The 23,049-nt window shown below is 38.2% G+C and overlaps 1 protein-coding gene across 3 annotated transcripts in view; it reads right to left on the reverse strand.

The window, feature by feature from the left end:
* Positions 1–12,450: 12,450 nt before the first annotated feature.
* Positions 12,451–23,049, reverse strand: part of SLC9A3 (solute carrier family 9 member A3) — a 60,737-nt gene continuing 50,138 nt past the window's right edge. Inside the window, exons 14-17 of one of the 3 annotated variants that reach the window (XM_074870039.1) lie at positions 22,703–22,778; positions 20,916–21,029; positions 19,338–19,581; positions 16,727–16,754 (exon numbers count right to left, since the gene is read on the reverse strand). In XM_074870039.1, coding sequence (XP_074726140.1) covers positions 16,751–16,754; positions 19,338–19,581; positions 20,916–21,029; positions 22,703–22,778 — 438 coding nt within the window. In that variant the 3' untranslated portion in view covers positions 16,727–16,750. Of the gene's footprint in view, positions 16,755–18,919; positions 19,582–20,915; positions 21,030–22,702; positions 22,779–23,049 lie in introns of those variants that run through there. The other 2 variants (XM_074870020.1, XM_074870030.1) reach the window with 2 other exon arrangements.

The raw sequence follows: 23,049 nt of genomic DNA on the forward strand, positions 1-23,049 counted from the left end.
TCAGCATAGTGGCCTCATTCCTCAGGGATAGGACAAGGTGAAATGGCCTCAAGTTGTTCCAGGGGAGGTTTAGATTGGATATTAGGACAAATTTTTTCATCAAAAGGGTTGTCAAGCACTGGAACAGGCTGCCCAGGGAAGTGGTTGAGTCACCATCCCTGGAGGTATTTAAAAGACGTGTAGTTGTGGCACTTAGGGACATGGTTTAGTGGTGGACTTGGCAGTGTTAGGTTAATGGTTGGACTCGATGATCTTAAAGGCCTTTTGCAACCTAGATGATTCTATGATCACAGAATGCCTGAATATCCTCATTAACCCAAGAAATCTAGGCAGTGTTCACTGGATTAAATTCAGGGTTGTACTTTACCTGTCAGTCTGATCCAGTTTTTAAACATTTCAAAGGAAGTGGGAGTTTGTTGGAGTGATGTTATAAATAGTGTTACTGAAACACTCATCTGAAATGACTAATTACTAAATTATAATTGCCATTTTGTAAAGATGCCACTGTGAAATGATGGATAGAATCAGCTAATTATAATCAGAAACCAGTTACTGAAAGTGCTGTGACCATGATGTGTTGATGCAGGTAACTCTACTTATCTTGATAATCCCAGCAACTCAAAAAATACTGCTTGTCACAGGCAAAATCTAATCAATTCACAGTTTTTAAATCATACGATTTTTGAAGAGGTTTCTTGATTGATTAATGACTTGTAGTTAACCAGCAGCCACTGAACTATTCATGCAGGATCAATATCAGTAGGTGTCTTAATACTAGACACTAACAAAATACACATCTACATCTAATTTCTAAACACCACCTATAGCTAATTCTAAAAAATTCCTACCCAGACACACACATACACACATACTTTCAAAATTACATGCTTCCCTTCCTCCACAGAACGTGGGTTACCAGCACACAAACCCTCTTCTCCTACTTCCGCAGCCATGCTGTTGGAGGTATAGGTGGTCTAGCTTTACCCATGTGCTCCCCATAATCTGCTAATCTGCATGCTAGTAAGAGAAAACCCACAATGTAACATGCATACACACGAGGTGTGAGTCTCTACGTGGTGCATACTATAGTGTCAGTCCAGATGCAGGTTAATCATGGCATCAGACAGGGAGGAAGCTTAGCAGAGGTCATGCTGTTGGGACAGTTTCGGGCACTGTTAAAACTGGGTTGTAACTGTCTGGTCCTTTCTACTCCAAGGTCTATCCCCATTATTACAAATTCATGCTTCTTTTATACTTTTTTAAGAGATGATCCCTTCTTTGGTCAAAAAGTCTCTTGGTAATTCTCTGGTTACTGCTCAATCTGGTTGATGCTTATCTCCTTTTTTAATCTTATCAGTTTAAGGCAAACAGCCTTTCAGATGGAGTGTCCCATTCACGTACACTATTTCCACCCACATTCCCATCAATCAGCTGTTATTTTCCCAGTGGTTGGCTATGTGACTGCTCAAGCATGTGCAGTGTATGATGTCTGTAATATCAGAATAAGTATATAATTTTATCATACTTACTTAGCCCTTAATAAGTAAAAGTAGAAAATCTTTGTAATTTTAGAACATTTTTTTTCCAGAACCTACAATGAAACTGTTAGATTATGAAATAAGAAGTTCATCTTCACACAGAGAAAGGAGCACAGAGGGACAATAATAGTCAGGAAACCTCTATAACCTAAATAGAGAAACTGGAGCACTCTGATCTGGCTTCTTCCAGGGCTGTCACAGGAGGACAATCAGCTCCGTTGTCTGTGTGGTGAAAGCCATCAAGATGAGTCAAGTGGATAGGCTGACACCTGACAGACCAAGCGGTGTTACTGCCTATGGGATGCTGGCAAGAGCATCCTGGGATTCTGCAAGACACTTTATAAGATGTTTTGAAGACGAACCAAAGACAGGGAAAGGGAGAGATCAAGGTGTTTTGGGGTTGAGTAAGTATAAGAAGATAGAGGGATAGGGGTATTTAAAGGACTGGTTGTGTGTAAACAGATTGCTGGTCAGTATGCTCTTCTGGCCATGCCCTGCACCTGATCACTGCAGTCTCTTCTGTCTAATTAAAATCCATTTCTGTTCTCTTGAGTGAAGGAGACTCTATTCTATATAAGTGTATATGGAAGTCCAAGTGCCAGCAACTGGGATCAGACCACAGCTCACAGAGGCCTGTGTGTCACTGGTGCCAGCAACAGGAGAGACCAGAGTGAATGTGTATGGTATGGGTACTGTATGTGACACTGACAAATATCAAGCCAGACTAGCTGGCAAGTAGGGTAAGTGGTTTGGAAGTCAGGAATCAAAGAAACCATGCGTCTGGGCTGTATACTGGAGAGACCAGAGGGTATGTCAGTTGGCTGCTGGAGGGATCAAGAGGTTCAAGCCAGCTACTGAAATAGGGCCTGGGGTTGGAGTGAGAGGCCTGTTTGCATGTGTGTGTCTCAGTGCATGAGGCAAATGGAGGAATTCGCTACAGAAGGGATGGGATGGTCCAGTCCAACTACCGAAGACACCGTAAGGTCTAGGAGTCAACTGTGAGACACGTTTGCACGTGTATGTCTATGCAGGAGGCAACAGGAGACGGCAGTGTCCAAGGGCTAGCCAGTGGGTAGGCTGAGTAAGCCCAGTTACTGGAGGGATCCATAGCATGGGTGTCTGTACATGTGTGCATGCATGCAGGAGGGTCTGAGTACCAGCAACTGGAATGTGGCAGCAGCTTCAGGGGTCTGTATGCCCAGTTTTCAGCCAGCTGGGGAGATGAAGCGTTCAGGGCCAGGTTCTTGGTAGCCTGAGTGTTGAAGGCCAGTTACTTGGGAAGCCACAGTATAGCAGGGGGGGCATGCTGCTGTGCGAGTCTGCAAAGTATCTGGAAGGCCAGGGTGTCCAAGGGCAGTTATTGGATAGACTCTGTCTATTGGATAGACTGCAAAGTCCCTTGTGTGCTTCTGCATGTGTGCTGGGGAGGGACTGGGAGCCTGTACATGTGTGTCTGTGAGTGAGGGGTCTGAGTACCAGCAAATGGGGCAGGGTTGCAGGCTTCAGGGGCTCCCCCAGCAGATGGGGAGGCTGAGATCCAGAGCCAGTTACTGGACAGACTGTCTAGAGCCAGTTATCAGAGGGATCCATGTTGTATGTGGGTATATATTTTCTATTAACAGACCTGCATCCTGATCAGCCATAGCAAGGAACAGAATGAGGCTGTTGGTGCTATTTGTGTTTATAAAGTGCTGCTTTTTCTGTATGCATTGATCTGTGTGGCTGGCCATGTGTTGGTGTATATGTGTAACATGTATCTCTGTGTTTGTGTGCGCATGCACACGTGTCTATCAGAAATACATGTGCAGCCTCACTACTGGTTCAACCTGGGGACAAGGACCTACTGCAGCCTTGCCTCTACAGGGCTACCGCATTTGGCAACTCCTAACTAACATGTTAATTCATCACAATAGCACAGATCTTACTGTGAACTGCTTAAAATCCACAAGCTACTTTGCCAAAAGTAGGACTCTAAAGCTAGCCTTTTCTTATTTAAAAATTGGAATCAGTGATTTTAAGAGCACGTAGGAATGTAGATTGATCAGAATAGTGTTAACACTTTAAAGTGATCAGATGCCGTTTGTTGTAAACACAGAGTAAATTGATTTATCTGTTTTGGTTTAAGCTTTCGTTGCCTTTGCAGGAGAACTGCATTTAGTCCTGACCATCATTTTCACCAGGGATGGACTAGTTAAGCTTAAAAATTCAGAACAGTGGAAGACTCCCTATGTCAGATTTGCTATTCTACTAAAATTTGAACTTATTAAAGAAACATGCAAAAATACCTGGTCTAGCAATTTCAGATGAAAGGAAAGCTAAGACTTAAAAACATACGTATTTTCATTGTTTAATGAATTTTACATAGTTCTATCTTCTCTTTATAATAAATAGATAAGCTTTTATATTTTAACCTCCAGTTAGCAGCTATCAGATCTATAGTAATGCTCTGAGACAGTGAGTATAGAGCAATAGCAAATTTTGTAATCATCACATTGTTTCTTGATACAATCCATGTACCTTACTGAAAATAACTTGATAGCATCACTTTCAGTTCTTTGTTACAGCTTCTGTGAAATTTTTTCTCACAGCCTGAGTTGTCAATCCAGGATTACTTGTAACTGCATTAATTGGTATTACAGTGGAAGAAATGTTAGCATTAACATGTCAACTAAAATTGTGCATTACAAGGTTAATCTTTGGAAATATGTATGTGTGGGTAGGAATTAAGATTTGGTTATTAGACAGGTGATATAGGTGTCTTCTGCACATATCTACATTATCTTCCTTTGAAGTCAGCTTTACCCATTTTAGTCTTCATTGTTTCTATCTTGAACATTCACACGCACATACTTAGCCCACAGATTTCTTTCTTCCATTCTTAGCTACTTACATTTTAGCAGTACTAAGATGATCCTTCTGCTTCAGACTTTTCTTCATCTCTGTTTTCAGTCATGAATACATCTATACTGCCTTCCAGGATTCGTTTTATGCATACACATGCATGCTTCCTGAAAGCATGCTGCTGAATTTAGCAATAGGTCTGAAAATCTTCTTCCCTTGATGATAAGGCTTGGAGGATCACCCTGTAAAATAAACTATAAATACCTCCTACAGCCAGTAGGGTTTTGTGTTTATCACTTTGCTTTTCTAAAACTTTGCTGAAACTGATGAGACCATTTCTAAGACTGGTCTGATCTTTGCTTCTGTGGTGGTATATTATAGGACTGATGGGCTTCTTCCTTTCTTTACAGGATGCTTCACAGTTTAATGTACTGAGTGACTTGCAGATGCAGGGAACTGGAATTACTGTCAAACAAAATGGATAACAGCATGACAGAAAAAAAACCCGACCAAACAAACAAAAAAGCAATAAGAAACACCATATGCTTTCATCTGACTAAAACTGGAATTCAGTTTTCTCATGAAGGAGAGTAACTTCTTGACATAAGCAGAAATATGTAAGGACTAAGACTGCAGTAAAACAGTAATAATAACTACCTTTCTAAATAATTGAATCAGAAGTTAAATGGCTTACCATTACTGATGATATTCTGCACTTCTATGATGTAATGCTTTTCATTAAAGGTGAGGTACAACTCACCTTTATAATGTTTTAGTAAAAAATTTGAGCTAATGAAAGGAGTTCTTAAAATAAAGCATTTTTGTTTTTACACTTGAAATGTGAGTTAACATCCACTCTAAATCAGGGATACATACGTGCTATGTTAGCAGTTATGTGTTTATGGCCCAATAGATCTATTTCGTAAATTCTAAAACCAACTAAAAATTAAGTCAGGCTTTTTGTAGCAACAGAGTCACTTAAGAAAAAGTACAAACCCCTGATATAGAATTAGAAAGCTACAACAGGAAGGTTTTAGAAACTTGTACTGTGCTAATTTATCCATTCTCGTGAATTAAGGAAGATTTTATCACTGATATCAAGGAAAACACCTTTCCTTTTGCTGGCATTAGAGATCTGCTTTCAAGCTAACTGGTATTTCACATCTGTGATATTCAGAAAATCTGAAGAGGAATACAGTGAAACAGCATATAAGTGAAATGTTTAAGTAATGACAAAAATAAACAGTTCATTGCAACTGTGATAATTCTCTTTTAAAACAAGAACAAAAGTTACTATACGTGAAGAACGTGAATTTGCTGTCCACATAATTTCCGGATATACTTTCAACTTCAATTTATTTGCATGTTCAGCTTATAATTTGCAGTTGCAGTACTTGCTTATGTCATCTATGACCATGTTCCTCTTTGGGCTTCTATTCTTCTCAGACTTTCTTTGGGCTTTCCTTCTTTTCCATCAGCAATGCATTTAATTCCCTCTGGATACATTGATGGTAAGTCTTCTACTGATACTGACATGATTCCTCAGTCCAGCAGAGCTGTAGATGCTCTTACAATAACTTTATAACCATTCCTCCTGGGGTTTTGGAGACTTACTTCCCCTGCACAGCAGTGCTGCAGTTCAATGTTCCTGTTCTCAGGAGTTTGGCTGTCAGGGCCACTGGAGTTGTCAGCCTGTTCCACTTCTCTGTTCAGCACTTTCAGCCAACAAGCATAAAGGGAGCATAACAGGAGCACACTTCTTGGGCTTTTTGATAGATGTGGATCAGGGGCTTGGCACTGCACCAGCTGTCTCCATCCCGATCTCCAGGGTCAGTGCCTCCCAGCCTAGGTCCTGCTCAGAGGAACACAAGTCTTCCATCTGTCTTCCTCTTCAAAGACTGTGATTCCAGGCATAGTGTTGTACAGCACAGCTGTTTTACCCCATAGGTATTTGCCAGTTACTCTTACTTTTTGTATATCCAGCTCAAAGAATCTTAGTACATATTGCCCAAACCAAAGTGACTGAGTAAAGGGGTGTTACAGTGGGAAAAATAAGGGCTGAGTATTCTGTTTGTTACTGCAGAGGGTAGAAAGGTAGAGAACGAGCGGTCAATAAACACAGCAGAGCAAGCATTAATGTGCTGCTAGGGTGAACATTAGTGCTAGCACAGTAGAGCTAGCATTAATGTGCTTATTATCACCTGTGAGGCAGGGTGATCTACCAGGATCCATGTGGCAAAGAAAGCTCCAAGCATGTGATTATGATAGTAAATGTTTTATCTTCCAGTATTTTAATTCTAATCAAAGTCTATACCTTTATTGACTTTGGCTCTACAGGAAACCCTGAAGGTAGTAATGAGTCTTAGGTTAAAAATTTGGGATGCAGACCAACAGCACCTCCATTACAACCTTCTCTGAAGCTTTACCTTTCCCAAGGAATTCTTGGTTTTCTGTTGTAAACCTTAGAAATGTTGAAAATCTCTTCAGCTGGTTTGGCTCAGTATGCACTAAGTCTAGGTTGACCAAACACTGACGTAAAAATTGCTAGGGCAAAAAAATTAACCAGGAGAGAAAATTTCTCACTGAAACGAAGGATAATATCCCACTCCTAGAACTGAATCATTATGGCCACTCCTTTGATTGGTTCATCCCAAAACTCACACTTGATTCAGTGAAGCTCGCAGGTCCAAGGATGGCTGACATTCCAGGATTGGGATCTAAAGCTGTAATTTGAAAATGTAGTCACGTTTTTGGAGCCAGTGAGCAAGAAAATGTGAACTCACAGTTAGCTGCTATGGCACACTGAGATAAATCTGTCATTTTGTTGCTTGAGGAAATCACAGCGAGTAGAAGTAAGGAAGAAAATTTAACTCTGAAGGGACCTCATATCTGCCATTTTCAGGAGAACGATGAAAGTCTGGTTCCCATTCTAGCTTCTGGTTGCTGCTGACAGTATAAGCTTTCAGAATAAACTGTTTCACAACACAGGACCTCCAGCTAGTCTGGTATTGGCAGACTTGCAACTAAGGTATGATATTTTTTGTATAAGCAAAAGGTTAGTTACAGAATTTACTCCCACTAGTATTAACAGTTACTACTGTTACTGACAGTACCAAGCATAAATCTCATATTTTTTAATTCTCTTTCACTGGATAACTTGTTCATTCAATCAATAACTAATTAAGCCATTTCCCTGACAGACTGGAACAGAAGAAAGAGGGACATTGTCATAATTGTTTTGTGTTGAAGTGAGTGGAGTCACCCACCTTCAACAGAGTGACTAGAGCTAGCTGGTCAGCTAGAATAAATTACATACAAATTCAGTTTACCACAAAGAAACACTTCTTCAGTTCTTTTTTTTTCCTCAGAGGAATATAAACTCCTCACACTGCCCAGTCACTGGAGAACGATATAAACAAACAAACTAAAATCTTTCAGAGTCATTATCATGAGCCTGAGAAATATGTTCTCATTGCATCAGGTTAAGCAACTCCTTCATATGCAATTCAGTTTTTCCAGATTACCACTATAAGTGTAGTTTGGTTTTAACTTTAGCTGGTCATCTTTCTGCATTGTTAACAACATACAAACACAACCAACCAATGTGTCTATTCACATATTACACATATATACACATTCTCTGTCAGCTTCATGTTAAATGTAAAAAGGAATACCAGATGCCTGTACCCCATCCAAACATTTCAAGACCACCGTCGTTAGAATATTACTGCTTTTAAATGGCCCAAAAAGCCACCAGAATCCACATGAAATAATCAAATGTCTGACAGCTGATCATGATCATAGATCTTGATTGCCTCACATCTCTAAGGTATTTCCAGAATATTTTTTTTAAATTTAGGCTGTTTATCTCCCTTCTCCTTATGTTCAGACAGAAGGAAATAAGTGTCTTTCTCTGCTTAGCATCATGCAAAGAATGCAACTTCATTCTCCCATAAAGCCAAGTGGGAACAGCATCTGTCCCACACAGCTGTGTCCATACACTGTTATTCCTTACAGCTGTTATTCCTGCAGCATATTTACTGACACAGAGTGGAGATCAAGCCATTCCTTCAGTTCTCAGCCTGCATATGACTGCAAGGTAAAAAAGTCACCACTTTTAACAGAGATCTTAAAATTCCTCCCAAATTTTCATTTTACGTAGAAAAAAAATCAGAAAAAAAAAAGTCAGTAGAAATTAATACATTTCACAAATGAAGACACGAATGGACTATATACTCTTGGTGGTCTGTAGAAACCAGACATTGACTTTGCACACACTGTCAGCTTGGGTTGCTTCCCTGACTGTCCACACTTCCTGCTTGTTAAGTCACACCCAAGGTGCCTTCTGCAACAGGAACAATCAAGTCCTGCATCCACCTCAGTAGTGGCTACATGAGCCACAGACAGGCAGTATGGCTGACACAACTTCAGGCTCTGTTCCCTGTCGTGTGATCCAGTTTTCTAGCCTTTTCCTTTCACACACACCCATTCCCATGCTTCTCTGCATGCAGCACACAGACATTGCATCAGGTGAATATCCTCATGGCAGGTTTTAGCGCAATTGTCTCTCAAACGAAGATGACTAGAAAAAAAAGGGTACATACATTATTGGGGTCTTTTTATGTTTTATGAATGAAGAAAGCTCCAGAGAAGATGCAAAGTTTAAACAATAAATGGTTTTATGTGGTGAAGACTACCGGAAAGCAGAACTCACTACTGCCTGCAGAGTCTTGGCCACATACAAGATTGTTGCAGAGCAGTTACATGATCAGCACTACCAGCACATCTTCCTGCAGTGCTGGTTAAAGCTAAAGAAAACAAAGACTGCTTAGCTTTAATCCTATGATCAGGATCATACTTGTAGCTACCACCTCTGGGGAATAGAGGAGCAGCATCTTTCATACAGCAAGATAAGTCAATGCTTATAGGGAAAAGGGCATGTGTTCAGAATTAGTGCCACACACATCAGCATAATAAACACCTCTTTATCACACATACTGAGGATTAGTATATGCAGAAGGCTTTATTTGACTGGTGAAGTGATCCTAGCCCAATCTTTCCTGAGCATACCATACCACATCCCTCTGCAGTCTGGACTCTTGGCTCCTATATAAACCGCTAGGCACCAGGGATAACAGGTGCTTGGAATGTTTTCTTGGAGATACCCTGATGGCCTTCTGCCAGGAAGGTAAGTTTTCTTTTGGTGAGCTGAGAAAGTAGCCTTGAGAGCTGAAAGTGTGTGTATGAAAAGAGGTGAATCCTGCCATTCCTATATCATTCCAGATTCTAACTTGATTTGACTCTGGTTGATTAATTCTAACCCTCAGCTAGCTCCTCAGAGATTGGATTAGATGACCTCCAGAAGTCCCTTCCAACTTAACTTCTTCTATGATTCTCTGATTCTCTGTCTTATGTAGTATCAGCCAAATGTTCACTTTTCCATAGCTCCACAGTTCACAGCCCAGTTACACAGATAAGAGTCAAATTTTATTTCTTTGGATTGCACGTTGGGTGTAACACTGACACACTCAGGATCCAAGATGAATGCATCAGTATTTCAGAACAGCAAGTAATTAAATAGTAAATGCACACAAATGAGAAGGATCAGATTTTGCAGATAACAGAATGCAGTAGCTCTAACAAGAGCAATGTTGGATGATTATGTGTTCCAAACTGTTCTTGACAGAGGCATTGCAGGCCAATCAACTCACCTGTAATGGATGGAAGTACAGGTTCTGTGTGGTGCATCACCTAGCCAACTAATTAGAAGGACCTGTTTTGTGAAGCAGAAGTGTTACCACTCAGATCCATAACAGTTATCAAATGAAATTCACTGAAAGCTTGTTCTCTTCCAGTCTTCCCTTTCCATAACTGTTGAGCATAGTGGGGTGTAATATTGGTAAGGAAACTTGTACCACAGTTAGGATGTGGTTAGGATTTCAGAATGAGTTAGAATAATAAAAACTCTCTAGGCGTACGTAATTTTCACTCTAGATAGGCAAAAGGCCACTGTTGACTGAGCTTCAATTTATATCTTGGTTTGAACACGAAACCCCACTTAAAAAAACTCTGAAACAAAAAATTCTCCATCCTCCTGCAAAGTACAGCATCTGGGGTGAAGGTGGGGTTTACAGTCTTACCTGCTAAAACCATGACACACACAAATAGTGATAGAAGACTATCTTCTGACATTGGCTATGATAAGTATGATGACATATGATGACTGCAGTAGCCATTATCTTGTATCATAGCAGGAGCTGATATAAACTGATAGCAGTAGATAAAGATACATCTTTTAAATATAGAGCTGAAATAAACATAATACCATGAAAAAAATACACTCCAAGTTATAAATCAAACAAAATGGCAAACGAAATGACAATCAAACAAAACGATGCAAAGCAGCAACTTTGCGGTAGGTGCTGTGTCTCAACACTAAGCTTCTTTAACTTTCTCAGTGTGAATGTTGTAGCTTTTAAAAGCCACTCGCTTCTGTTTGAGTTGAGAAGTGAGTCAGATCCAATGCCAAAAGCCAGTGTTTATGTGCCACTCCATATTTCTGCTTGTTTTTGCTGAAATCACTAATGACTAGCATTGAGCCTTTCTCGACCTCCAGATCTGTGAGGTACAAAGCTTTCAGATGCCCCTCAGAATGTGAGGGGAACCTGAAGCAGATGTGAAGGTGAAAGAATATAGAAGTTTTTTGTGGTGTATTCACTCCAGCAACACTGTTTTTAAAAAATGAAAACATAACTAGGATTTGAAATTTAGTTATAATCTCACTGTTTTTATCAGGGATTAAAGCTCATGTGGAGTATTATGTATAAACTCTTCTATAGTCCACTCATTACCTTGCTTGGGTTTACTGTGCTGACCACAACTTTGTATTTGCTTGTGTTTCTAAGCAATGGACAGCACTGAATACTCTCATCTTCTGTGTACCGGTTGTGTCGTGCTCATCATTTTGCAAAGGCCTATCATCTGTTTCAGTGTGATGTACCTCTTGGCTCATTAAACTAAGAAACCATTAAATCTGACCTATCAGAATCTTTACCAATAGCTTTCAGTGCTGATTTGTGAGTTTAATTTTTCTGACAAAAGTGGCTGTTCGTGGCCTCTGTGTGCTTTGTGTATCAACAAAGGTGACAAAGGATGACACTCCCCCCACCACTGATTTAATGAACTATTAGCTAATTAGCTATTGAGTGGGGCATATCACAAAACCAGTTCTATCTAATTTTGTCATTGCAGCATCTTATTTGCTAGTATGTTGTTTGGTCATCTGCTCTATTCTTTTAAATCTCTTCAAATTCATACTTAGAAAATAATGTTTATTTAACTCCATTAAATATTTAATTCCATTACACTACAAATAAAGTTAAAAGAAGCTATTTTTTCACCCCATGCCTCCTATCTTTTGTAGAAAGCAATGTCAGGTATGGAAGCATCCTAACAGCAGGATGACAGTAGAAATGGTAATTTTCACTGGCATCACACAGCTTTCAGGGAAAATTGATTCATCCAATACAAAACAGCTTAGATTAAGTTTCCTTGGTTTCTGTGTAGGAAAACAAGCTGGCTGGCATTAGTGACTACCAAATCTTCAAAAAGTATTGCACAGTAAAACAAAACCCCAAATAGCTCTTAAATCTTTGCATCAGAAGAATGATATTATAATGAGATGCTATATATCATTATGTAAGTAAAGTTTAAATTATAGTATTGTTATAATGACAACATCTCAATTAATATCTTGACAAAATATGGATTCTGTTCTAAGGATGGAAAAGTTTGCATATAAAGTCAATGGGAATTCTGTCATTGACTGCAGTGGGGCTAGAACTATACAAAAAGTGTCATAGTTGTCAGAGAGACTCAGGAGAACTTCTACAACTTCTGTTGCTGCTTTTAATGATCTGCGGTTTATAAATGACATGAATTAGCAGCACACTATTGTCTTCTTTAACTTTGATTTAGGAGCAGAAATACAAACTTCTCAGACATCTTGTATGGAAAATCTCTAAATGTACTAAATAAATGATTCTCTAAATCATTTGTCAAAACAGTGTGATTCCACCAAAGTGATACAATTTATTGCCAAACTTCTCATTATTATACTATTAAAACATTTCTATAAAGACACATTAGCAGAACTTGACTTGTTTAAAAATAAATGCAGTAAGTTGACACCTTTTGGAAAGTACACACAAAAATCTCCAAACAACAGCACTCCAAAGAGTGACAATTTAAGGCACGTGATTATTTTGCAACCTTTGTTACATAAATCTCCAGCTAGACCATGTATTTGTAAAACATGATTTCATATATTTCAATAACTAGTTTCACAGCTCAGAGAAACAGAATTCATCTGAATGCAGGCAACACTTTTTTAACATTTCTCGGTCATAGTGCAGCATAATAAACATTGTTAAAAAGAACTTTATCCATGGAGCGAAATGTATGGAAGAGACATCAAATATTTCTGCATTTCATCTTTTTACAAGGTAGGGCATAGTTATTTGTTCAATAAATAGTGACTTGGGAATTCCCAACTTGCCTTTCTTTGACAGCATGTTAAACAAAAAACCGGCCTCACCAGAGGCGAACTGATTTACTAACTGAGCATTCCAATCTAATTCACATGGTAAAAAAGCAGCTGATACATACAGCCAGATCCTCAGCAGCTCTAAATCTGTGTTGCTGTGATGGAAATTAGTGGTGCTTGACTGATTAAAGTGTGCTGAAGAAACAACCAAACACTTGCACCCACACGACATATACTGAAATGTGGAAGTACATAATAAGAGTATGGAGGGGAAAAAAAAAAGTGAGACAGTTGAACTCTTATAACCTGCTTTATGTATATACTCTGGTAGACATAGGGAACAATTGCCCCAGAAAAAAAATAGGGAATTATAATCTGCTATAATCTAACAAAGAGTATTTTCTCAATATAGAAACTGGGGACAGGAGGACTTTTTTCATCATATTTCAAACTGATAAATTATGCCAAACAAAACCTTGCTGTAGAGGCAATTAATTACACTAGAAAACATCTTCCAGAGGCATAAGAGCTTCAGAAATTATGCAAGCTATTCCAGGGAAAGGTCTCTTCACTATCAGAATTGTCAATTTTATCCTTCATCCCTTCAACTATGGTGACACAAAATACAGACAATGCCTAAGGCCTTTGAAAGTAAATGGAGAGTTCAGCCTTTTGTATATAGTGTCTTTCCATTTCTTCTGTTGTTAAAAATGGCATAATGTTCCTCTCTGTTTTGCAAAATCTCCTACAGTCCACAACCCTCTCAAAAGCATACAGGATCCTGCTGACTTTTCACAAAGACTGCTGTATTTGTAAACACTGTGGTGTCTATTGATCCTCTCTCGTTTAGCATAAAAGCATACAAGAACATTCAAATCTTACATCCTGTGATTTTCAAAATTGCATACTCTTGTGTGTGCACAACTTATCCGGTGAAAACTCCCATCTGCTGATAACAACTTACAAACATTTTCCTGAGGTAGCTTCTACACAAATAGATTAGGAATGCTCTAACAAGCATGCAGAAAACACATCCACAGTGTGGTTCTTCTTCCGACGGAAACACAGCAATGACCTCTGTACAACAGCAATAAGAATGAAAGTTTTATTTCAAAGCCAACACCTGACAAGCATCTTGTCATCTTTGGTGTTGGTGCTTCAGCATTATGCTATGAGACTGGAGGTTAGATTTTGGCACATTGCACTCTACCTCTATGCCAATGACTAAAATACTTGTTCCAATTATGATATCTGGAACAGCATTAATATGCTCTACTTCACCAAAATAGCATGTTCATATGTACTCAGTTCACAAAAAATTGTATTTGCATTATTGAATTACAAAATTAACATCCCTACTGGTGACAGCCTTATATCTCATGACCCTCATTAACAAGACTAGCTCTGGGTGATGAAGCTTTCCAATTAGGGACACGGATATGAATCAGTGCCCAAGATGACTGCAAACAGGCAGCTGCATGTAGGTTGATATCAAAAGAACCAGTACTCTGAATCTAGTGTCTAAAGGCATCTGTTATGTATCTATCTAGGTTTGCATATGTCATTTGCCATCACATCTCTGCAGTTTGCACTAGCCTAACAGGCAGTTTTAGCAAAGACAAAAAAGATAGGGAAAAGATGTGGGCATGAATTTTCACACATTGCTCTACTCTTTTTGGGTATCTGGGAAAATCTCAAATTTGACATCTGACACAGATCACCTGGAATCCATTCAAAATCGGGGTAGGTAGAGTGAAACAAACACTAATTCCTATATATAAAGTAAAATTTGCCAAATAAAGCCTCTGTTGGATCCAGTCTTAAGCAATTCAGATACCTCTGTGAAGGTGACTTAGCTCATTTACAAATGGTTTACGCTTGATATCAAATAGAAATAAGGTACACATTAGGACCACAGAAGTGGCTAATACTCATCTTCTACTGATGCCACAGAACCTTTGCAACTTATACCACTGAAAATTTCAAGCCAAAATTTCAGGACTGGAATCATCCAAGGCAAAATACAGATAGGCCAGAGGACTATACACTGGCATGTAGCGTTATACATCCATGAGAGGTCTCAGAGTTTTCACTTTAATTAGTTTTCATCTGAGTTGGCTTTCACTGATGTTTATAGCTCTCTTCAAGGTGATGTAGATCAGATTCATATGCAGTAAGTGTCTAGTGCAATCTTAACTACTATCATTTAACAAAAAACTGGGGACAAAAGAATAAAGAAGTTCCTAACACGAACAGGTATATACGTACACAGTAGCCAAACTAACTCTGTACAATACTTTGAACCACCAACATCCTGAGTCATTGTGGCACTTAAACCATGTGGCAAAACACAGGATAGCCTCTGAGAGACCATTATCCTGATCAGCTGTTGAAAGTGAAATATAAATTAACAAAATAATCTAACAGAGAATTTGGAAGGTGTCTTCCAAAGCAGCAGTCAAAATGACAAATATTTACATTTCTATCTGAGTGAGGCTATTTAAAATAGAGCAGCTTAATTAGAAATATGAAATGAGTTGCTTGTGACCACACAAAGTAAAATTCTGAGCTAATTCTGGATGTTCTTTCATTCCAGTGCTACTCAGTAGAAGAAATGAAGGTGAAGGAAGGAAATGGCCTTCCTGGAGTCCTTGATTAAATTTCAAGATGCCAGGACTTTCCTCTCCCTGGAAAGTTTCCACCAGAGTCCATATCTTAGTTACTCAGTGACACAAATATTGAAGAGGAGGAAAATATTTTTCTTTAGTTTGCACTTATAAAAGGCACTGATCCATTTCAATCAGAGTAGACTTAGCAGGCAAGAGGCTAACCATTGGCTCCTCCTACATTAATTTCATACATCATAAATATTGAATTCCATTACCAAAACAGAAAATGCAGCCTATTTCTTTAAATGTATTTATGGCATAATGGCATAATAAACCATTTCCATGTAAAAAACCAAGGATTTACCATTTGAAAAGATTCTTGGTTTAGCCCTCCAAAAATAATATTGATTTTTTGTAACAGTCTACATGAAAAAATAACGAGGCATATTTCCCCTTCACTATGCACCCTTTCATTATGAATGAGAACTTAAAAATGTAAGTGCAGCAGAAAAGCTCCATTGTTTCTGACACCATGGGACTCCACTCCCTTGCTACCTGAAAACATTCTAGAGCAGAACCCATGAACCAATAGGTTGCTCTCTGTTTTTACAGAAGCCCTTTGTCCAAGTTATTCTGTTTCATCTTCTCCTTTCAAGCAAGTCCTGGCTCACAACTGTGTTTCCTCTTGTTCCAGAGAATGTGGAGGGACATGGCAAGATGCTGGAAGAGATGCTAGCTTCTGAAGCTTAGGGTGTTGCAGAGGCTTTGGCCTGTGAAAAGAACGTCGGCTTTGTACACGTCTGGCTGCGGCAGATCTGTAATCTCCTTGTACATCAAGCAACATTTTCTTCTCTTGGGGCTCCTTCATGTAAGAGTCTTCCAGTCCTTCAAACATAAGTAGAGAATTCTCTTCTTGTGAATTCTCTGACTTGTAGCTAACTTCAGAACCATAACCTGAGTTGACTGTCTCTTTGTTATTCGTGTCGGTACCTGCTTCCCAGAAGAGATCAGGTACATTTGGGTCACAAGAAGCTATATACTCAGAGACAGTAGAAAGAGATATATTCCCTCTGTTTTCCAATGAAGAATGGTTTTGTGTCCAAGGCATTTGAAGACAAGATGGGAAGAAGTGGAGGGGAGTCACTGAAACACTTTGGTTTTGGTTGAGTTGGTCATCTGAAGAGGAGTATTCTGTCATTTCAACATCATGGTCCATATCACCTAGAGAGCACAATTAAATAGAAACATCTATAATACACACTTTCTATTCTAGTATGCTGGCTATTGGGCTTTGCTTTTGGCTATTTTTATAGAAGTCTTATGAAAGTGAGTGGTTTAAGATGGCTTTTTTTCTGAGGAACTGTACCCTGTCCCAGTTTCCATCTTGGACAATCTAAAGTGAGTTTATTAAACTTCTTACCCTTGGTAAGGCAAAACTTAGTTCAGTGTTTGTGATGAACAACTGCCTGTTTCAGATATTTGGGAGATAGAGCCATCATCTGGTTATTAAGGTGTATCTATATCTTGAAATATTTAGTTCTGATTCTCAGCAAGGAAATCTTTCAGAAACTTTTGAAAGAAATAGTGCTCTTTCAATCAAGTAGCATAGGATATTACCAGGAAGTCAATTTCTTATTGACCATAGCGTATGATCAGTTTTCTGTATACATTAGACTATGTAGAGAAACTTCACATTTCCACCCTTGGCTTCCGGTTTATATTATTTTATAAAACCTTTTCATTGAAATTTCAGTATCATTCTTCTATTATGAGAATGGAGTTAAGGAGACTGTTTCGGAGTCTAATCAAGGTCTAAGCTTATTAGCTTGGGAAATCTAACTTCCCAAAACACTTAAGAAACACAGAGGTCAAAACCCAGTGATTTTGATATATCAAAGATACCCACACAAGAACTTATACATACCAGTTCCTAATAAAAAAGTCAATTATAAAGAGGCAATAGAATGGAGGAAAAGAACAAAGGTTAGCAAGAAAATATTCAGCAATCATATGCCAATATTTTATGACAATATTCTCAGTAGGGAAAAAGAAGTGAAGAGAATTGCAATGTGGTTAAGTGTCAAGAAGTTTTCCATTTGGAATGCTGCTCATCATTCAAGTTTTTAAACAGGATATTGGAATTTAATTCACAGTTCTTTAATTAATCCTGTGTTCATCTTAAAACATCATTTAAAAATAATCAAAAATGCATTAATAAGGAACTGAGTACTAGAACCAACCACAGACCTACAGGCCACTCCAGTAAAGAAAGTGATGTGCTTCCTATAATTACACCTGAACTAGTACATCTTCTGCAGGGACAGAAGCCAGAATAGAAGAAAAATGGAACTTCCTTTTCTATTTCTTTTCAAAAGGTTATGAAGTTCTTAAATCAAAACTACCAGCATTCACTCTTATCCTCAGATCTTTGTCTGAACAAAATTTCATCAACTAACTACAGAAGTACTTTCAACTTATCACATTCCTTTATTTGCTGATGCACAGAGGACACTAGGTCATACATTTGTGATCATGGATTCCACAAAAGTGAATTCATGATGAAACAGACTATTGCATTTCATTGCATAATCCCTGCAGTGCCCTATGTTCTATTCAATTATGATGTCTGAACTGTGACCTGACCCACCTAATTTACAGCACTGTGTTGATTATAGAAGTGAAGGCTGCTTTTTATGGTGTGGATAATTTCCACAAAGCAAGAATTAAAGGGCAACTAGGATATTCATTTAAACCCAGAGTCAATTTAATTAGAAGCAACAAGTTATTTACTGCATTGGAAATCTAAGCATTCTTCTGGTTTCAAAATAAGGTATGGATTAAGGTAAACTCACAGTTTAAGGATAAAGCTCTAACCAAAACTGGAATTCTGCTTTGCCACAGTCTGACTATTGTGTAATTATCTCTACCTGTGCACGGAAACTCTGATCCATTCTAGTAAACATGCTTCATTTTTAAACTCTTTCTTATGTAATTTAATGATTACATGAGCAGTGTCATTGAGTACTTGTATTGTAGCAGTGGGACCATTCTCCCTTCCTGGGCACTGGATAAATAACCAGGACAAATGTTCAGAACTGACTCAAGACTTCTTAGCAATAGAGTCAAAAATCATATTCTAGTCATGCTAAGAATGAGTGACTTAGCCCAAGTTATTGCTGGTCTAGCCCTGCTGCTCCTATTTTACATCCAACTGCAATAGAGTCCAATGGGTTAAATAACTCATCTGACCCCTATGGGAAAACCATATCCTTTGGCATCAGCAACTGGATTGTCTTTCTGGGGCTTCAGATTACTTTGCTTACATCTGCAGATAGTAGCGACAATGTTACTCAAAACAACCAATCACTGTTTAAGGGGGTTGAATCAGAATTACCTGATATCTGTTAGGGAATTCAGGTACAAATTTTATCATCTAGAACTGACTAACCAAGAAACCTGGAGCCTCTTGAATATGTGTGTACAATATTCTAGTATTTGGAATGTATTTTCTTGCCATTTAAAATATTCAAGCCAAAACAAAGAGCAGGACCCTTATCTGCTGTAAAAATAGCAAGGCATCAGACCTCAAGTAGTTGGACAGCTCTTCTGCGGAAGGAAAATAGAAAGATATTTTGTTATTCAAGCTGGAGAAAAATAGAATATGTTTAGTTGTACAAAGAAATCAGGAAGGAAAGAGATGCTCTGGGAGAAGAAAAATCAGAAAAGTAAGTTTACTTGTCAGTAGTCAGGGTTGATAGGAAGGCTGATTAAAAATAAAGGTGATAATATCTTTTAAAATATTACATATGTGTTGATTCTGGGAGAAAAGATCTGGGTCGGTCCTCTGGGCCATCTGCTAACAGGAAGGAATCTATTGATTTATTGCTGAGCCGGAATGGAGTGAGCCGTCTGAAGTTGGTTGGAGAATATGGGATCTGCACTCGGGCCCTTTGTGATGGTACCACAGTATCTTCACTAGATAACCATGGTGAGAACTTCATGTAGATGCTTTGATCATCATCAGCTGAAAATACTGGGTTATCAATTCCTAAAAAAAGTTCATGAGCGACAAATATGATTAATCAAAATAATTTCTTGGTAATACAGCAAGATGCTTTGAAAAGCAGAATGGCTATAGTAGGAAAAAAATAGGCTGATACATGCCGGTATAGGTGTGCCTAAGCCAATACACAGACCATTACACACACATAGATTGCTCTTTCTACTTGGTTATTGCTAGTCATTTTGGATTTCTATTAAAGAGAAAAATTGTGTATTATATCCAATATGCAGTTATGTTTGGGATAGCTGGAGACAAAAAATAGGATCAAAAAAGAAGACATCAGTTAGCAAATTTTAAGCAAAATAAAGCACAATATAAAATAACTGCAGAAAATTCAAATCAAATCCCTAAAAAAGAAACAAAATATAGAAAAAAAATGCAAAAGCATAAACTACACAACTCCATAAAGGAATAAGATGCGTGTGAGGGAGCTAAAGCAGGCCACAGAACAGTCAAAAGTAAGCTATAGGAGCCTTTCAATATAGATATCGAGTTTGTAGTGTTTCAACAGGAAAAGAAATTTTTAAAATTAGTCTAGTTCTGCATCTTGCCACCCTCTTATTTCTGGATAGATATCTGGATGTCTATACATTTTCAAACATAGAATTTGTCCTGGAACAGTGAAAAGGCTGTATCAGCATGTCTGCGTAAAGAGTACAGACACAAGTATTTTTCTTCACTGTATGCACCATGTTACATATGAAGCATACAGTGGCATGCTGAAAATTCAAATACAAAAGAGCTACAGAAAAATACTAAATTTTAAAACTTTATAAATCATATCATATAATCTCTGTTATATATAGTGATACACTTTCAATCTGATATTTTGGAGCCTTTCAGGGCTGAAAATCAAGTCCAATGAATGTTTGAGGAATGCTGCAGATCTGCTCTTTTCAGTGACTTCTATGGGCCTGTAAGGATCTGGTGGAGTTGTGAATTTAAGAGGAGAAATCCTGCTTGAAAGAAGCAGCGTGAAAGTTATCACAACAAAGTGTTTCAAATGCAAGTAGAAAACAGTTCCAAAAGGACCAGTATTGACTGGTCTTGTGAGGTAGGACAACTCTAAAATAACTTTTTCTGTTGCTAGAAATAATTAGTGGGTTTAGGTCTGGTTTAGGCAGTCAAGTTCACAACTTCTATCAGGAGCAAATCTGATGCTCTCTATGCCTCCAGATATCCAAAACTTGTTATCTGTTAATGTTAATAATAAGCAAATATATTTTCTAATAAAATACATCAAAACAAAAAACACAAGCTAGTATTTTTTTTAACATTTGAAAAAAAACACAATCTCTGTAGGTAATTAATATTTTTACCAGTAGGAGTATCTGTGAAATTTTGCTTCGTCACATTAGCCAGGAAATCAACTCCTTTGCCTAGATGCAAAGTTTCATAATCATTATTTTCTTCTGATTCAGAAAACTCCAAATCTGGAGAAAAAAAGGAAAGTCCAATTTGATTAGAGATTTGTATCAGTTCTGATAGAAAATGCTATTGTATGCTCTTTTGATGCTAACATAGTTATCAAAGATGTGTCTTTAACAGGATCTAGATAAGGGCAAAATTTAATCAACAGTTGTAGCACTGAAATTTGAATGTGAATGTATGTAGAGATTGCATCTTAGATAACAATTACATCAAGAAACTCAACACAGATTTCCAGCTTGCATTATTATCTGGTGCTATGATAGAAAGAGATTTCACAGTCTGGCTAAGCTTTTGGCTAACACAATTGTCTGCTTTCTTGGGACTGAAACAAACCAACGCATGACATGGCACCAGCTGCTGCTGTGGTTTGTGTCTTAAATGCTCATGTGTTGACAAATGTCGTCCCGTTACAATGATCACTTACTGCATTTTCATCATTTGAAAGAGGTCAGCATTAGTATCCTGACTGATTTCAAAGCTTGTGAGGTCATTGCTACTTCTATTGCAGTACAATCAATTTTTCAACAGCTGCTAAACCTCTTGCTGTCTTCCAATTAGGCTTTTTTTTAAAAAAAGTAGAGGATGACATCTATACACAGTGTTCTTTAACAAGACAGCACTGAGTAGCCCACTTATAAGTATTCAGAAAGCTCTTCCCATGCAGAAAGGTTCTAGAATATTATACTTATTCAGCCAGCCTGTATTGCCCCTGTCAGTCAAAGTAAAACAATGCACAGAAAATGTTTCAAAAAACATACATAAAGAAAAATGCTTGGAGCTACCGAGAAAAGATTAATTTCTCTCTACTTCAATTCTCTTTGAGATCAAGGAGTTGTGTGCATAAACAGAGGGAAGAACACAAATAATTAGTTCAGTGGCTTTTAAACCGTGTTTCAGTTTTTAAGTGACACATATTATTTTATAATTACATAACAAACGTATTAGCGTCCATCACATCTTGCTATGACTGACATCAATGCCAAAAGATGTCTAAAACATGAGATGAAAGAATTTGGGTCTTTACGTGCAAAATACACTTTTGCTAGGGATGCTCCCCCTAGGCCAGTCAGCTTCAGATTACACTTTCAAGGCTGACCTGTGTTCATGAAGGGTGAGTCAGTGCTGAAACTGGCCTCTGACTATGTCTTCCTTTCAAAGCTACACTCTCCTTGAGTTCCAACATGCTTGCTTAATGTCAACTCTGATTCAGACCCTTCTAAACAAATGGACGTTAACTCAGATCAGAATGTCATCTCAACTACTGAATTTCATATGGCAAGGTGTCCTGGGCAGACATATCCTGCTGTGATGAAAAAGAAAAATGTTAGCAAAAGGTGCTCTGTGCAGCTTATCCGAAAGGAAGCTGAAAGTTCACCTACATTGTAGGCACCACATTGTTTTGTTTTCAAAATTGAAATGTGGTATTTCTAAAATGTGAGTAAAGGCCAATTAAAATTTGGTTTGTCATCCAGCTGCCTAGTAAAACAACTTCTAAATCACTGAGACACTGCATTTAAGCATGGAGCAGATCCCCACTCTGAGTTCTGAATTATGACTAGAAGTCCCTTTTTAATAACAGCTTCACTGTTGCATATTATTAAATTTTTCAGTGATGCTTTACTGACAATGTAGCTGGTAAAATGCAGTTAATGAAACTGGTCTGAGTCTTTTTTACCTTTTTCCTTCAAAGTAAAATCTTGTACTGGATTTTCTGAAGGTATTTTTCCATTTGGTATGACACTGCTGTTTCGCTGAAAGAAAACAAACAAAGTTACCAAAAACACTACCATCATCAGCTAGCAATGGCAGGGACATCCTTTGGAATCACGAGTTCAGCAGCATAACCCTGAAATCTCTTGTAATCTTTGCTTGAGACTCAATATGGATGTCATTATTTTCCCCCCTACACTCATACTCACCACAGGAAAAGAAGACAACTTTGGCTTTGCATGCTGTACCTTCCCTCTTAGTTTCATGCAAATTTTGTGGAATGCTCTATACTGTCGTGCTACCCTGCTACAT

This window comes from Strix uralensis, chromosome 1 (assembly GCF_047716275.1).
Source record: "Strix uralensis isolate ZFMK-TIS-50842 chromosome 1, bStrUra1, whole genome shotgun sequence".
NCBI lineage: Eukaryota > Metazoa > Chordata > Aves > Strigiformes > Strigidae > Strix > Strix uralensis.